Here is an 18984-nt window from a genome sequence, read left to right as displayed (position 1 = left end):
AGGCAAACAATTGAAGGAATTTAAGCATGCATTGGATTGGCATAAAGCTATCCTGAATCTAAGATGAGACCAAGTATTTCTTAAGGTCTGAGTCTTTACATTAGGAAAAATGTGGCAATGGTTCTCATCTGCTGACAAAGTCTGTGTTCCTATTTCTTGAGCATTGTTGTCAATGTTTGCCGGATAATACAGCAAATATGAAGAAATAATACACTGCAAAACAATCATGCCAACCATGCCTCTCTGGGTCACAGGCGTCTATTATTTCTTTGGGCAACATAGTTGTCTTTGTTAAATGTAACTGTATGGATTTTAAGCTAACCGTACAAAATGACTTTATTAAATAGCATGTTTCTTCAAGTGTACTCTTGCTATAATATTAATAAATATGCCATGGTCATCCCATACAGTGTAATTATATTGAAGCTTATACAACTAAGTCTACAAAAAAGGACCATTTATAAGTAAAGCACAAAAGAGCACACTTTACAATAAGCAAGGTTTCAGAGTGTTTAAAACTGTAGAATGTGTCTGTCATGCTCTGTTCTACAATAAAATAGCTACGTGCTTTCATGCAGCATAATTACTATTTTATTATACCATTTATGAATTGATGAGACTTTGCAGTATGCAGTTAAAGCCTGAAACCCTATTTGTGCTGTATCTATTTGTGCCCCTATTTGGGCTGTATCTATTTGTGTCCCTATTTGTGCTGTAACCACAGTTATTTACCAAGGAAGAAATAACAAAATCTTACTTTTTTGTATGTCAGTTAAAGTTTCAAATATACTTTGTGTTTTAAACATTTCTTACAGAAATAGATCAAGTAATCCTCAACCACAGCTTTCTCGGTCTCATTAACTCTAAACAGTGCCCTTCTTTGGAGTTTTAGCAGTTAACTTGTGTCCCATGAACAGAGGCGACCCTTACACATGCCCCAGTGGGTCCATGGGACCCAGGCATGGATATTTGTCACCCAAATTTGTCTCTAGTGCAGGCTGAGGCTTCACAATGATAAGTATGTTAGTTTTGTGTGTCAATATATTCTAATGTGGTGACTGTGTGTGTATCTGGGTATGCTAGTTTGGTGACTGTGTGAGTCTAAGTATGTGAGTGTGGTGATTGTTTGTCTCTGGGTATTCTAGTGTGTTGACTGTGTGTGTCTGGGTATGTTACTGGATATCAATAATTTTTAGTTTCACACATACACAACACAAAAAAGTGACTGTTCCTGCACTCTTCCTTCTATGCCAGCAGCACCTTAATTATGTGGTTTCCCATCCACATACAGTGTGAACATCACATAAAGTAGTGCAAACAAGTATTAAGTGCGCTTAGCATATATCTATTGATAATAGAAACAGATGTACAGAACCTGTATATATGTTCTGAATGTAGATAGCTTCTTAGCATAATATGTCTTAAATTAGAAGAAAAAAGAAACAAAGAACACAAAATAGTGTAATACAGCCAGACTATAATCCACTCTATGAATTAGGTGTTGCACTCACATATTCCATAATCAGTATATGCTCTTCATTAATCTTTCCTTTGAAAATACTTGTTTGCACTACTTTATGTAATTGAATTTGTCTGGGTATATTCGGCTTCTGTGTTTTGCAGCTCTGCTTCTATGTCTCGCAGATCCACTTCAGTGTCTTGGATCTTCTTGTCCTTCTCTTTTCTTTCTTTATCCGCATCTTCGCAGACATAACCTCCTTACGTACTTCCGCCAAAAGGGCGGAGTTTCTGGTAACGTTCTCTCACCTTATTGGGGAATCCGAGGGAGAGGATGTCAACAGAATCTCTGCCATTTTGCTCTATGATAACCTTGTGTAAACATCCAAAATAGTGGAGCTTCTGGTGATATCAAGTTTACCAGGATGTTATGTCCACGGAGATGTGGACAAATAAAAAAAAAGAAGAGAGAAAGAGAAGATAGAAGAGAGGAGAAATCAGAACAAGAAAATCCAAAGCAAGACAATACCAGATATGAAAGCGACAAGACATAAAACAGAAGTGATTGGCAGAGAAAGTAGGCAGACATTTAGAGAGTGTGAGAGAGTAAACAAAATGTGCAAGAGAGTGAGATTCTGAGGAATTGTGTGTGTAAATATGGGCGTCGGACAACAACAGGCAAGAAATGGAATGCTTTGTCTGAAAACAAATGATTCAAAAATGAACCGAAAAATTTCTCAAAATCGTTTTTGGCCCAGTTGTCAGGGGTGTTATATATGTTGGCATTTACTTACAGTATCAGTAGTATGTGATATCCCTTGTTTGGGTTGAGTTGACAGGGGTTGCGGGAGAAGCAGTAAATGCCTGTTTGTTTGGGGTCTGAAGTAGGCAGCGGAATGCTGTGAATTCTGCATCTTTGCTTACATGTTACTGATTGTGGTAGAGGGATAAATTACATAAATTACATATGGCTAGGGCATTATTTAGTTACATCCTATTTCAGATCATACAGTAACTAAAGTAATTATTCCTTATAAATTGTTTTGTTTTCTTACCCAAATAAATAAACACATAGTAAAAATCTTATTAATATTTAGATTAAATAATTTAGATTAAACAAAAGACTTCTGTGCTTTATATTCAATAAAAGTTGCTTATCTAGAAGTAGATACGTATTAGTGTACAAGGCTATACCATTACATCGATACATGTAAAATAATTTGACTCAAAATTTAGAGTTAACAGCATGTTACAGCATGTGGGGATATTACTGTCCTAAGAGGATGTTGCTGGACAGAAACTGGAGTCTTTTTCATCAGTGGCACCTATTCTGTGAATGTGCAAATGAGCATTTTAATAGCAGATATTGATTCTTTAGGAAGAACACTGTTACTGAAAAGTATTGCTTTTCCTGTGTTCAGTGTTGTAAAAAAATTAATATTTTTGCATTTCCAGAGAAACGCAAGTCATCTGTATTATACTTTCATGTTTATCTATGTGTATTATGATGGCTTAAATATTATTCAAGGTAGAAAACTAAAAATGACTCATTATTTTCTGTGACATTGCTTGAGTCACACCTTCAGCATTAATTATAAAAACCCTGTGATGCAATTATTTGCAATTGTTGTAGCTTGACTTGTGTTAATCAGCTGCACACAACCAATTAAGGATATTCTGTTCTTCTAGTACATTCTTTACTACAGGGAATCACACCTTATAGGTAAACAGTTTAAATGCAGTTATCATAATGGTGTTTTTAATCTCACACGCTTTTAGTACATTTGATATACTTACCCAAAGACAGCGGGAAAAGGGAGGGGTGACAGGGAACTACCCTTTCAAATTACTTCAGTGAAAGAAGCAGTAACAGAACTATAGAGGTGAAGGAGATGTGCACGCATTATGCCTTGAAAAAACTGGGAACTGGCCTATCGCTGAAACCTCTTGTAACGCTGCCTCTCCCGCTGCGCTCTATGTTGGCCTCCACCTCACTCACACTCCCAGATCTGATGACAGGAAGGGTGGTGGGGTAGGTTTCCTACTCTCCGCAACTTGTACTTTTCAACCTATTCCCTCTGCTCCATCACTCTCTTTCTCCTCATTTGAAGTCCTTGCTATCTATTTAATCCCATCTCCTTATGCATAGCTGTTATATACCATGCCCCTGGCCCAGCTAATATCTTTGTTGACCACTTCTCCTCATGGCTGCCTCTTTTTCTCTCCTCTGATATTCCTTCTGTTATCCTTGGGGACTTCAACGTCCCATGGCTTCAAATTCTATTACCTCTTTTGATCTCACACAACATTTTAACTCCCCTACTCATGATGATGGTCACACCCTTGACCGTATTTTTTTCTAGCATGTGCTCTCTCACTAACTTCTCTAATTCCCCTTTCCCCTTCTCTGACCACCACTCTCATGCATGCTTACAAGATTTCTCAAGGGCTGCCCCTATCCTCTGAAATGCTCTCCCCCAGCCTATCCGTCTTCCCCCCTGCCTTTATTGCTTCAAAAAATCCCTCAAGACCCACGTCTTTAAAAACACTTACAACATCACACATATTTCTTTAGCTCACCTTTTCTAGTCCCTCTACTGCAATACTTTTACTAGTGTAGCTGGTCCATTCCTAACATCAGCACTTTTACCTATTGTGTAATACACCCTAAATCCCTCTAGATTGTAAACTTCTCACGTGTTGTGTCTGTTGTGTCAAATTGTTATGCTACATACTACTGGGTATGTCCTCTCCACCCATTGTACAGTGCTACAGAATTGGATGGCGCTATATAAAACAATAAAAAATAATAATAATAATCAGGCCCCTGGGGATAAGGGAGGAATGCAAAAACCTGTGCTAGCAGGCTTAGTGTCTATACATGTGACAGCCTGGAAAGTTAGCTATGCTGATCAGTCTGATATAAAATAAAATGTCCCCAACCCTCCCTCCCTCCCTATGTTAAAGTTGTTGGATTGGGTCCAACTCCATAATACAGTTAAACTTGGCCCACCGTGTTATTTTATACAACTGGTGGTACATGGCGGGAAATTGACAAGGCTAGAAGAGGATTGGAGTTCAGATTAAGTGGTTGTGGGGAACCTCCATATACAGAAGAAAAAGGTTAGATCTTTTGGTTAGATGTTAGATTTACATGTGTTAAAATATGTTTAATAACAAAAGTCACAGCATTTAATAAATAAATACTTCAGGCAATTCTTACTTCTACCTAGTCTCATGTTTGAGTTGTTGTTGGTGTCACATTTATTTAGGTATGATTATGATGTTTAATGTGGAGGAGAAGTAATTAACTTGCTTTAGTGGGCAATACAAGGACCATGACATGAGTAAGCAAATTTTTTTTTTAAATGCCTATTGAGGAAATGTCATATTAAAGGGACACTCCAGCCTTCATATGCACTTTAATGCATACAACAGCTGAGTTTCCACATTCAATTATAATTTTTTCCTCCTTGCAAATGCATTGAGGGATTCTGAAGAATACCACCATACCATGCACCTGCCTCTTTTTTTACCCCCTTCCCCAGCTCCTGGGCATGCAGCAGATGCCTTCAGCTACACAGCTCTGGAGCAGCAGTTTGTCCCAAAGGTAAGTACTGTGGTTTTTTCCTTTAGGTTAACACAGACATACTAGTGTACTATGGAATTCTTTTTTCTTATTTTACAGGTAAAATGCATGGATTTTTCATAAAGATACATTAATAATCCTTAATTGGGTAAGTACGTTAAGAGACCCATAAATGTTATATATTCAAGTGAGTATAAAACATAGCTAAATGTTTTATGCACTATGGCTGTATTCTTTTGATAATTTTAGGAAGTGAATTTTCTCATTAGATTTCTGTGTGGCCCTTGGGAGAAAGAAAAAAAATATCTGCCGCCTGTTATATAGTAACTCTTTAAAAACTAATATAAGAAATATCACTTCTTACTGAAATTGTATATAAGAAGATATGTTTTACTGTGTGTTATAAGTAATCCAACCTAAATGTTTCCGTGCAAAATATTTGATAAAACCACCAAAGTTCTAAAAGATTTAGCACAAATCTCATTTTTACAGCTATACATTCGTCAGCATTCAACCAAGTGTAAATCTGTAAATACTGCTGGACATATCCATATACTTTTTTAATGATGCTTGTCCTTGAAGGTTTACATAACATTCAAAAATTAGTTATTTTTTCTGATACAATATAACACATACAAGTTACCTGGATGAAGAAGTCGTTCCATTAACTTTTTTAATGTACCGGATATTATTCTACAGAATAAGTATGTGTTAGATGCACTCAAGCATGTATTCCTACAGTATGGCCATCTCCACTATAGGGATTTTATCATTATTTAGGAAGAATGTGTTCTCTTTTTAGTCTAACAGGACATACCTTATTTAAATTAAATAATTAATATAAACTGCAGAGGTGCTCCCAATTAGTACCAACTAATCATGTCCAATACTACCCACTTGCATACAGAAATTGTATATCGTATTGGCCCGAATATAGGGCGCACTTTTTTGCGGCCTATACTCTGGCTTTTGCGCAGTCAGTGTCGCCTGACGCCCGGGACATGCAGTTCCGGGCTCAGGACGGGTTTTTTTTGTTCTGTTTTCATTTTTCCCCGCTGTGGGTAAGCAGCAGGGTAAGGATCCAGATCCCCCGCAGCGCTCCAGGGGACCTGGATCCTTCTCCCAGAACTTCCACCTATGGTGGAGCACCGGCGTGACATAACCTTCCGGTGCTCCATCATAGAAGAGCCAGCAGCTGAGGTTGCCTACACGTATTGCGCAGACGTTCATCGGCTGCGGCAATGCACGTAGACAACCTCCTCTGCCGGCACTTCAGCCGGTGTGTCTTTGTTGCTGAAGTGCCGGCAGCGGAGGTTGTCTGCGTGCATCACACAGACGTCCACAGGCCGGCCCTGCTAGACACCAGGGAGTCTGGGGGTGCGTTGGTAAGTCGGGGGGTGGCACTTCTAGGAAGCAGAGTAGGATATCATGGGGGCAGAGTGGCACTTCTAGGGGGCATAAAGCATAACTGGGGGCAGGTGGACATTTCTAGTGAGCATAAAGCATATCTGGGGGCAGGTGGCCATTTCTAGGGGGTAGGTGGGCATTTCTAGGGGGCATAAAGCATATCTGGGGTGTCAGAGTGGCATACCTGGGGGGATAAAGCATATCAGGGGGCAGAGTGGTATATCAGGGGGCAGAGGGGCATATCTATAAGTAAGGTGCATTATGAATTAAGGGGGAGACCTTAAAATGGCTATTGGTTTTCTGTATATAACATATGCTGACAAACTGATAGATACCAAAAATGTTAAAATACATGTATTCATGTTCATTCATAAGACAAAATACTGTTTTACCATCCCACTAATGTGTATTTTTTCCTTAAAAATATTTTTTTCTTTAAAATAGCACCAAACTTTAAGGGTGCGGCCTATATTTGAGCCAATACGGCATATTTGTGTAATTACAAGGATCAAAGTAAGGTGGAGTTGTGATCAGACCTAGTCCCAATAAGGCTCTGACCTCTAGTCACCACCCTTTCTTGTGTCTAGCGGTTGGCAAAAGAGATTTGACAAAACTTTATTTTCACCATTTATGTGAATACTACTCGGAACAGTCATCTTAATATCCTATTGTCAGGGTCTACATAATTATTCCACATAATTAAATTGTACTTTCTATTTTATTAAATTCATGTCAGTCTTTAGTGCAGGAGGACTGTAACATCAGGTAAAATATTTCCCCACTTTTAAACTAATTATTAGGATTCAATAACATAATATGCAAACTATAAAAAATGACTTTATGCTAAAAGCTTTGACTGTCGCTGTTCCTCTAAGATTATGTAATCCAAGCACTACCAATTTAAATACAATTTTTTATGACTCATTCTGACTATAAGCCTTGGAAAAAATAATAATAAAAATGATTTGTATAATAGTTTCCAACCAAGCTGTCAAGGCACATCAATGGGTCAGGTTTTTTAATCCCTATTTGAACAGAATGTAGTAATTACTAATTACTACATCATATGCTGTTAGTGTGCCTTGAGGACCAGAACAATAGTCTAATAAGGTTAAATTAAAGATTGCATTTGGCGTGTGATGTGGCCTTGACATTGGTAGACATTAACAGAGTGATTGTTACAGAAAGTGAGTGTGTGAGAGCAAAACAGTAGTTTTTATTTTTTTTCCCAACTAGGTCATCTAATATTAACGCATTTTTTCTTTTCTTTCATTGCGATCCAAAGTTAGAGGCGTCGTCTTATAATCGGGGTCATCTTATAATATGGTATTGTCCTCATCTTGGATAATATACTGTTTTTTTAATGATACAATGTGCAACACCTGCTTTATAGGTGAATGAATGGGGACCCTAAGCATTTGATTACTCTGCTTATAACGTAGCACCACCACAGCTGTCCTTTATTCTTATATCTGTTATGTTGACAAAATAAGTGTATTTGTTTAAAATAGCTTCATTCCATTTTCACTACAAGAAACAAATAATAAATGGTATTTTTTCATTAACAGAGTCTTAGTATTGTAGTATATTTCAACAAGCCATTGAAAAAGTTTCCCTGTTGTTCATCTACAGCATACAAACTAGAAAATAAAAGGAAAGAAAGAAAGAAACGTATTATTAGTTGACATTCGTCAATTGAGGATGTGTCATGGCAGGTAGATTTTGTTGACTGTGTTTCTTTTGTAGCATAAAACAGCGAGCTACAATTGTTTTCACTGCTACTATCCAGTAGTTGTTTTTCTCTTGTCAAGTATAAAGGTAATCTCCGGTGGGTGAGGCATGCCCCTTAGACATTCTTCAAAAAAGCAAGTTGACACTAACAGTAACAAGTTTTTCTTAGTATGTTAAAAACCTTTAGAAACATATTGGTATATGTACCAGTCATTAAAATTATGTGCATATTTTTTTTCTTCTTTCTTATCTCTCTCTCTCTCAATGAACATGCACATCACTAATTACCCGTATTTGCTCGATTATAAGACGACCCCCCAAAATCTGAATTTTAATTTAGGAAAAAAAGAAAAAGCCTGAATATAAGACGACCCTGTATAAAAAAAAGTTTTACTAGTAAATGTTAATTCACGTAAACTTTTTTTTTAAAATAAAAGCTATGATTGAGAAAAATATTTTTTTTGTTTTTATTTCCTTTTTTTCCAACCTGCCCCCCAGTTTTGCACATCTACCCCCAGGCTTGCCACTCTGCCCCAGAAATACCTTATACCCCTTATATGCCACTGTGCTCCATGATATGCCTTTTAACCCTCTATATGCCACTGTGCCCCATGATATGCCTTTTGACCCCCTATGTGCCACTCTGCCTCCAGAAATGCCTTATACCCCTATATGCCACTCTGGCACTTAGGGGGTTAAAAGGCATATTAAGGGGCAGAGTGGCACATAGGGAGGTATAAGGCATTTCAGGAGGCAGAGTAGCGTATAGAGGGTTAAAAGGTATTTCTGGAGGGAGAGTGGCATAAAGGGGGTTAAGAAGCATATCTCGAGGCAGAGTGGCATTAGGCTAGGTTTCCACTTGGGTTTTTGTCCTGCGTTATTCTCTTGATGAAAAACGCCAAGAAAACTGCCACTGCATTTACCTGTGTTTTGGCGTTTTTTCTGGAGTTTTTTCTGGCGTTTTAGCCTTTCTGTGGAAATTGCTTTTTTTGACCTTAGGCAGTTTTTCCAGCCTTTACATGTTGGAATTTTCACCCAGCTAAAAGGGATTAGGATAAATGGCAAGTATCTGCCCTCTCCTGATGTCATTTACTTGGTAGAGTTCTACTTAAACACGCCCCGGCGGACCCTTTTGTCTCTTTTCTGTGGTTTGTAAGGCATGCTTTATTCCGAATGTCTGCTCCTCTAGGAAGATTGGCCCCAAACGATGGTGCAAATTGTTTGCTGTTGCTTTTGGCACGCAGGATCCAGTTGGGTATGTTTGTTTGTAATGGCATGTTTGTTCCAAATGGTGTAAAATTCAATATGAACTTTGTTTTGTGTGTTGTGTGAAACTGTTTGTTTCCAGCCTATTTCTCGTAGGACACACAGATACTGGGTCCATCCTCTGCATTGTAACTGTGGAAAAAAACGCCATAAAAAAATGCCAAGGCAAAAAACCCACATGGCTTTTTCATGGCGTTTTTTCTCTCCCATAGACTTCTATTGGAGAAAAACGCCAAGATTTCCTTGCAAAAAACGCCAGAGTGTCAACATGCTGCGATTTTGAAAAACTGCCACAGAGCCCAAAAAAAGCAGAAAAACGCCAAAGAGGACTGAAAAAACGCCGAACAGAAAAACGCCAAGTGGATATGGCATTCTGCGATTTCCTATTGAAGAACAGCTAACATCTGGCTGCAGTGTTTTTTCACCAAAAAAACGCTGTGTGGCTGAATTGGCGTTATTATGGGCGTTTTTAGCAAAAAAAAAACAAGTGGAAACCTAGCCTTAAGGGGGTTAAAAGGCATATCATAGAGCACTCTGCCTACAGAAATGCCTTATGCCCCGATTTAACACTCCCCCCCAAACTTACCGATGCTTCTGACTCCCTAGTGTGTAGTCGGGGCAGCTGGTAGACGTCAACGCGATGCGCGTAGGCAACTTCCGCTGCAGCTGGAAGGAGGTACCATTAGCAGCGGTGCTGGGAACTCTCCTCTCTTACAGCCGAGGAAGGTCTGCACCATGGACGCAGACAACCCCCGCTGCACCTCCTTCCAGCTTCAGCGGAAGTTGCCTATGCGAAATGCGTAAGTGCCAGACAGGAGGATCCAGGTCCCCTGCAGCGCTGCGGGGGATCTGGATCTTAGTTTCATAGTCAGACCTCTATTTGAGGTCTGATTATAAAACGACCCCGATTATAAGACGAGGGGTATTTTTCAGAGCATTTGCTCTGATAAAAACCTTGTCTTATAATTGAGCAAATACGGTATATCATACACTTCAGCATGCCAGACTCCTACCCCAGCGCACACATCATCCACTCTATTGCCCAGCCTCTCACATACAATCCTCTACACCACATTGCTTGATGTAGATACCCACCCCACACCCTTTTGATGCATGTATGCACCCCAGATTCCCCTATCCATCACATTACCCGATGCTCTATATTGCATGCACTCAGTTGACCTATATCAGCATATTACCTCTCACTGCATTATAAAACTATAATATAACATTATAAGACTAACTATACTATTCTATACTAGTACTGCATTACCTTAAAACCCCTTTCACATATCCATCCCATATCAGTGGCACATTGACACACCAAATGTGTCTTACACTCAAGGAGCTTAAGTGAAACATCCAATAATACTCCAGCACATCCATTCTGATTGGACTGCCCGCAGTGACAAACATTTTATATGTATAGAGATTAGTACCTAAGTACATATAATACAAAACGTTTTTGTTTCATGAGGAAGGGGTTGTTTTATTCCTTAAAGTGAGGTCAATAGATAATTGATACGCTTCTCTAAGATAGACATTACAAAAGGCTTAGTTAATATGATAAGATAAACTTTGTAATATCACTGCAACTAGCACTTCAGGTAATTAGCCTCCAGTATTAGAGTGGATATCTTCTTTATCAGAGACCATTGATCAGTTAGATCCTAACATTTGGGCTGTGTTTATAAATATTGTTAACACATGTTTATGTTTGTTTATAGATATTTACTTATACTTCAGTTTCCTATTAACCTTGAGATCACCCTTTAATTTCCTGGTTATACCTGTGGAGAATAAACAGATACACCTTCTGCTTCAGCTTCTTCAGTAATAATATTGCGTTATCGATTTCACATCCTACAATTTCTGTCCTCCTGATGCTTCCATCATGTACGCTTTCAGCCCCTTTACGAATTCCAAATGATCTATTATATACCCTCTCTTTTCTCTTTCTTGCAAGCTGCTAAACATGTTGAGAACAGACTGTGTTCCTTTTTCCCCCTTAGCTGGAAAATATGAGTAATTCAACAGGTGTCTCCAATCAGTTGTTCTTCAGATTTATGAGCAGTAAAGAGAAATTTCTTTAGAAATACCTATTAGAGGTAAAACTTATTATGGTTTTTCTTCAGTCAGTTGGTTGCGCTATAAAAATATCCAATTATTCACAGGTAGAGGTAAAAAACAATGCATTAAATTTAAAAAAAAATTTTTAGATTTCAAAAGCAATTGCAAAGATTTTAAAGGATTCCAAAGGATTTTAGAACTGGCCTGAAAATGTTTTTTTAAAAGGAGGTACACTGGGAATCATGATGTTCCAGCTTTTTTTTAGAGGTAGAACCAAAAACAAATATTTCGATTTAAATTGTGATTATTATTTTATAGGTTCTAAAAAATTGCAGAACTGGTTTGAAAGTATGGAAATCATGATTACCCAATGTTGTCTTATAGATAACACTCTAGCAATCCTTAAAATCCAAAAAATGTGAAGATAGCTTTGCAATCAATATAATACTATATTTGTCTAAAACTAGCAGGGTGCAAAATCTCAAGAATTGTCAATGTTTCAGCCAAAAATGATCAAGAATTTTTCCCAACCTAGCCCTATTCCCACTAAACCCAACTCAGCTATATTTTGTTATGTAATTTTCTGTGCTGAAACAGTATCCCCTCCAGAGTAATTAAGTAAAAATAGAATATATTGTGCAATTTTCTTCCATGCTTCATTTAGGAAATGTTCTTTTAGACACAGGCAAATCATATTGATTAAGGTTGAAAACAATATTGATGGGATTTACTAAGAAGCAAAATCAAAGGAAATGTATTAAAACAAAGGAATTTATATTGTGTAGCATAAACTATGATAGTGTAATAAATGTTAACCCAATCCTTTTTCTCCTTCAAAGATTGAAATAAACAGTCTATTTGTTTCTAATTTATGACAATTTCTGGGTATTTGACAGTGCACAATGTATTCATAGAATATATAACTTCATAGCGCAACACACATTTTTTAACCCCCATGCTATATCAAAGGAGGCTATCATAGCCACCATCTTTTGGATTAAAGTGGATGTTTCTCAAAATATAAGTGTGATTATATTAGGCTGAAAATAAATACAGGATGGCAATTTTGCCCAAATCTATACTTGTTGTTAGCAAACACTTTGTAAATACTTGGTAGGCAATAATTAAATCAGTTAAATTAGCAGCCAATGTCAGCTTTAAAGCTTTATTGGGGAACACCTGTGCTACACTGTGCTAAACATCTTAAGCATTAACTGAAGGGTTAATATTTATCCTGTAGGATCTACAGTATATTCTGTTTGCAATTACTTTTTACTGAATGCAGAACAATATAACAATAAATAAATAAAAGTGTGATGAATAAGGGGTGTAAAGGATAGCATTAAGTAACTTGAGAAGATGGAGAAACTACATGGATGCTCTATAAATCTCAACTCTCTGATGTTTTTAAGTGCCATAAATCAGACTAAAAAAATCTGATTAGAAAATAAGAATGTCAAGAAGCTTTCTTATATTACACTGGGGAGTCTATACCCTGTTGTGCTAATTTTTTCTACATTCTACTTTTTTATTTGTATTTTATTTGTTTAAATACATTTCATTTGCATTTTATAAGTTATTTTTGCTTGCACAAATAACAACTTACATGTGCTCATGACTATTTTAACATTTTGAGACGCTTGACTGTGAAAATCTGCCCATTATGTAGAAATATGTGAGAATTCTATCAAATTCTAGAAGTCATGAAGACAGCAAGTTTCTTAATAAGGTCAAGGAACAACTTAACAAACACGATTAATAAGGCTGCGTGCTCTTATGTCATTTACCCAAGGTTTCTTCAGTAGTTCATTAAGGTTTTTTAAAAAGCCTCTATTTTTCATATTCATGGACACTATATCCTCTGGCTTATTTCCCATCAACCATGTTAACACTTTTAGGTGAAAATCAAGAGACTAAAGGCATATTAATTCATTTTGTGTTTTTATATTTTTCTTAGTATATGGGGTTTTATTGTAAAATAGCTAACAGTATTTGAAAGTCTGAGAACCTCCTCTTAAAAGTGACATTATGAAACTTGAAAAGTACAGTAGTTAGGCTACAATGTTACTAAGGGGAGTGATACACCTTAGTTATGAATGAACTTACAATAGAGAAGGCATTTCAGCGGAACATGATATCATTATACATATAAGGAAAACCCCAGCCTCTTTACGGTGACCTGTTCTTTAGTAGATTTATACAAACCAGAAGAGGTGATCCATTCAGAGTTGAAGGACTTTTGTCCTCTTCTAGATCGACAGTGGGTTTCATCTTGATGGATTTTCAACCTAAATTACTGTTAATATGTTACTATGTCTCAATATGAGTTAAACATGTATTATGGACTATTACCTTCAACAGATAATGCACTGGCATGTGGCTCCTCCAATGGAATTTGAATGGAGAGCCCCACATTTAGTTATATACACTGAGGTCATGGTTTAATCTGACAGATATTTTATATATTCATGAATATATTGAGATGTTGAGAATACATTAGAAGCAGACAGAAAACAGAATTACACTAAACAATCAGAGGCAGGTCGATGATGGGGCAAATGGGGCAGTTGCATCAAGGCCCCAAGCACCAGGGGGCCCCCTAGCCCAAATCACAATCCCAACCTGCGATCAGATAGATAAACAAAATTTAAGAGACTTGCTGATGGCCTGTTAGACAATTTAATTGAAAAGAAGAGCACAGTGGTTGCAAGCCAGGCCACATAGAATGTCACCTAGTAGGCTATTATTACTGCTCCAAGCCTCTGATATTTCTGAGATTGAAAATAGTTAATAATAATTATAGTGCACTATAGTTATATAGCCTCAGACTCAGAAGACAACAGAAGAGAAAGGAAACAAAAATGCTGGGTTGGGGATTACTAGGCTTGATGATACTTCCAAAATTGAAAATGATAACAAGAGCAGACTGGAGAAACTTTAGACCCTAAAAAATTTAAAGACAAAGAAAAAGTTCTTGCTAATGACCTAGCTGGTTACCTGCCAGGACACACATATTGTTTACCCAATACTCTGGACCAACACCACCTGGTCTGAATTGAACTGAATTTAGCTATGATTAACCACACCAACACCAGTGTTTGCACATTGCACATTATTGTTTGTAAATGTATTATGACTTTTTTCATGAACGTCAACAGACAGCGATGTTTGTGTCTTTAACTGCTACTAATGTGTATATTTTGCTATTTGTACTTCTAATGTGACACTGTCCACCAACCTTAAACCAGAAAATTCTATTATTTTAAAACAAAGCATTTGCTTTTAAAAAAATGCTAAAAAGATAATAGCAGCCTGAATGGACGCAACCAGCCCAGGGCACAGGCAGGTTAGCAACAGGAGAGGAAGAAGAAGAGTACTGCAGACAGCTTGCCTAGGGTAGGACGCAGGGCTGGTGGTAACTGGAAGATACCCTAGCTGGCTGGCAGTCATGTTGTACGAAACTAATAATAAATAATACCCTAACCTAAGCCCTCGTCTGGCCTGCCATAGGTCCCTTTCTGTTCTGTCTGTCATCCATCCTGCTTTGCTGAATGCCCGGAGAGAATGGAGTGGCACATTATTTATAAGGATCATTTTGGCTGGAGTCATACATTTAACACAATATTTCTTGTGGAGCAGAAAATGCTACTTTCCACTGTATATATTTTGTATATGTGCTAAAGTTTCTGTCCAGCTCTTTGCCATTTACTATTTGGGATTCATACCTATATTTCTGAGACTTAAAAAACCATAATAAACCAAACCTGAGTGACAGGTGCCTAACAGGATTTTTACAAAAATGTTTATCCTCTTAACCCTCACTGAAAAGGAAATTTATACTATAAACACTAAACAAAAAAACTGTTCAGCCTCGACACATTTCAAAATCATGTTAAATTATTTTAAAGACATTTTTACTACATACATTTTCTACATTTATCCTTATTATGTTTGAAAGTAGATGACAATATAATGTAAGAATGCCATAATGCAATATGCAGGAGCAAGCTTGCGTGAGTTCAACAAAATGTTGCATATTTACTAACAACTCAACTACACAAAGGTAGAATTTCTACCTGCATCAGCTCCATCATTGCTGATGATGTCATGTTGATGCCAACTGGCAACCAGGAACTCAGGGAACTCTGGTGAGTTATAATTGAGGTGATTTCAAGTAAATGGTTTGCAGGAAAACAAGTAACAGAAGACTAAAGGATATGTATAGCTTGGAGGAAAGAAAAGTATGTTAAAGTATGAGAAATGTTAAAAAAAAGAGGTCATATAATTAAAAACTTGAGGGTCATAGGTTTAGCTGTAAAGAGGCATAAGGAAGTTTTACTGTACCAAGAGTGTGGTAGCTACATGGAACAGCCTTCCATCAGAAGTGGAAGGGGATCATACAGTGTGGGAACTGAAATATGAATGGAAAATTTGTAAAGCTTTCCTGAATCTTAGACAAGACCAAGGGCTGATTTTACATGAGGAAAAATCGCCAGATTAGATGGGCCAAATGGTTCTTATGTGCTGTCAAATTCTACCTTGCTTTAAGAGGAGATTAGATGAGATTCAACTTTAAGCCCCCACTTAAAAAAAACAAGATATGCTAATAAATATTGAAAAAAAATAGTGGCACTTTCATACTTGGTCATGGGGGGGTGACTTTTGTTTCTTGAAAGATGCCCCTTTACCTCATACCTTGTGATATATATTTTTTTTTAAATTGAGATTTTTTTTTAGTTCCTTGACATTGCTTTAGGCACTTCAAAATAATAACATTATTAAGGATACACAGTAAGAAGATTTAGGAAGATTGGCTTCATTTTACTGATGAGATATAACCGTCCATTTTAAGTATTGCTATTTAACACTAATAATTTTATAACATGGTTACCATGTGAGCTTAAAATGTTAATTTTGAAACATGTTAACTTTCTAAATATCATAAAGCCAGAGATACCTGTATAAGTGCTAACTTTGTGTTTTATAATCCTTCTTTGTTCCTATAGCCATTTAGAAGCTGTAATACACAAAGTAAAGTCCTATTAACATAAAAACAATACCTTTTTATATTTACTATTTCTGCAAAATTATCTTCTCTATAACTCTAAACATGCTTTTTTGGATAATAAATGAATCATTGATATTTTTTTTTTATGCAAATTCCTATATTGCAATATGACAAAAAAAATAATAACTACCCTGCTTGTGAGAGTTAAACATTGCTATAAAGGAACAAGAAGGCTTGGTTAAACCATAAACACATAGAAGCATGGATAACTTCTATATAAGTGGATACGTGCATTGATTATTCCTTAGACTGGAACAGAGCAGTCTTGTGATCAATAGTTTCAGCACAAAATTCTTCGAACTCATTCACGGAACATATATCAAGAAAGACAGGTCACCTTGTAGTAATCCAAAATTGGTTCAATTTACAAGAAACCCAGGGTTGGATGGATTTATGACTAATATGTAGACTGCTCAATTTAATGGGCCTCACTATAAAAATGTGCTTCTCGGTACACTAATGTTGTATGTAGGTTTGCATACATATATGTACATACTGTATATATGTATACATCTATCTACCTTTTGTGTCCATCCTCAAACAATAAAGCCAAAAACAGCAATTGTTGTTTAATCTTTCAGACATCAGATATAAAATAGTAAGATATTTTATACTGGAAATATCCGAAAAAATGGAATCTTGAGTCGACATTTGTGTATTGAAATTGTATATATGCATACAAAAAACCCTTAGTGTTTAGTAAATTATGTGCCATTATCTACAGTCTTCATCCGTACACCTTGACACAGTATTGCAGCAATAACAGCATGGTTTCTGTAATATGACACTTACCCCAAGGAATTGGCTCAACATATTACTAAAAATAACCACACATGCTATCTGTGTACACGCACAAGGGAAAAGGTTTTAGAAAAGCATGAATTAAAAAACATAGCTGAACAAATAACATGACTTAATAGTATAATTATGATTTTAAAACCAAATTCCAAAGTGGCCATTATTTGTAAAATAAATAAAATAGACTGACAAGAAATCATGTTTAAATCTGTAATTAAGCTATGACTGATAAGCCAATATAAATGGATTCTGCATCAACATGAAATAATTGATTTGACAACTTTATATAGGTAAAAGAAATTGAACAATCTGTATTTTCCTCCTCTAGTGTACTGCAAGAATAAAACGACATCACTATAGACCTATTTTCTTATTGGTTGAATTTAATTCCAGTATAAAGCTTGCTTAAAGATTGGCAAACAAATGAAATACCATTAAATTGGCACATTAAAATGTTGGTTCAATTAACTAAACATAAAATGATAATTTAAAAAACTATAGTTAAGACTGTTTTATAGAGTCTGTTGTGTAATTAAAAAATAATAATAATAAAGCTCTTCTTTAAAAGACTGAAGCAGCAGAAAATTCAAATGCAACCTTTTATATTAGGATACATTACCAGTAGTGATTTAAATCCTCGCTTGCTGTAACAGAGAAATATATATATTTTCTGGAGCAGAAAAACTATACCATTGCTTATCTAACTTACTATCTCATGGGACAATATGTATAATGGGAACCATGGCAGGTGCATGCAATACCATGAAAATCTAGATAAATCCTGCTAAACCCAGCATTTGATATTGCAGTTACAAAAACATCATTTATCAATAATTCAGTAAGATCAATGGTGCCCTTGGAGGATTACTGACAAGTTCCTCCATAAGACTATTACACTTAGGTACTATATGTAAGAATTATTAAATGCATACATTTGGGAATATTTTCCTGAAGGATGGTCCACATGTCTTTTTTACAGAACCAATCAATATCTGGAAATGAGATATAAAAAATATATTCAATGGCAAGAGTTAGACCCAGCATCTGCACATATACTTATTTTGCAAAGCTCAATTCTTGTAGCATAAAAAGGTTCTCATACATTAATATGTTATATTATTGGCATGCCATCTTACCATTTAGTTGTCTGTAGACTATGTCCTCTAAATGTGAAAGCCTTTTCAGTACAGCCTCCTGAATATGATTGACCCCATGAGTAGTCAGGTTGCTGACCTCAGCCCTTGGATGAACCTCATGGAAAGATTCTCCACCTTTCACAGTAATAGGTCTACACTTGGCCAAAAACAGGACAAATCCAGCTACTGCGATTAGGTTCAAGACCAACAAGATTTTGACACGTCTAAGAGAAGCCATCAAACTCCACGGTCTTCAGTCTTCAGACTCTTCTGGAATATAAGGGATTTCTTAATTTATCATCCAACTCGTGTAGTGCTAGAGAAAAGGTAAACATCTCTGTGAATTCTACAGACGTTAGGATCAATATGTGATAAGGGTGGGAACTTTACAGCACTCCAAGCACAAAACTTGGACTAAAGAACATCTTCAAATATATAAGGAACTATTTTCAAATCTTGAA

The 18984-nt window shown here is 36.5% G+C and overlaps 1 protein-coding gene across 1 annotated transcript in view; it reads right to left on the bottom strand.

The window, feature by feature from the left end:
* Window positions 1-18761, bottom strand: part of LOC149300930 (polypeptide N-acetylgalactosaminyltransferase 17-like) — a 169075-nt gene extending 150314 nt beyond the window's left edge. Inside the window, exon 1 of the mRNA XM_089484554.1 lies at window positions 18524-18761. Coding sequence (XP_089340680.1) covers window positions 18524-18761 — 238 coding nt within the window. The remainder of the gene's footprint in view (window positions 1-18523) is intronic.
* Between the last annotated feature and the right edge of the window lie 223 nt (window positions 18762-18984).

Source organism: Sceloporus occidentalis, unplaced genomic scaffold (genome assembly GCF_023333645.1).
Source record: "Sceloporus occidentalis isolate IW3139 unplaced genomic scaffold, rSceOcc1.0.p SCAF_22, whole genome shotgun sequence".
In the NCBI taxonomy this organism is placed as follows: domain Eukaryota; kingdom Metazoa; phylum Chordata; class Lepidosauria; order Squamata; family Phrynosomatidae; genus Sceloporus; species Sceloporus occidentalis.
Note: the sequence above shows the minus strand (reverse complement) of the source record. Positions and strands in the feature narration are given on the sequence as shown.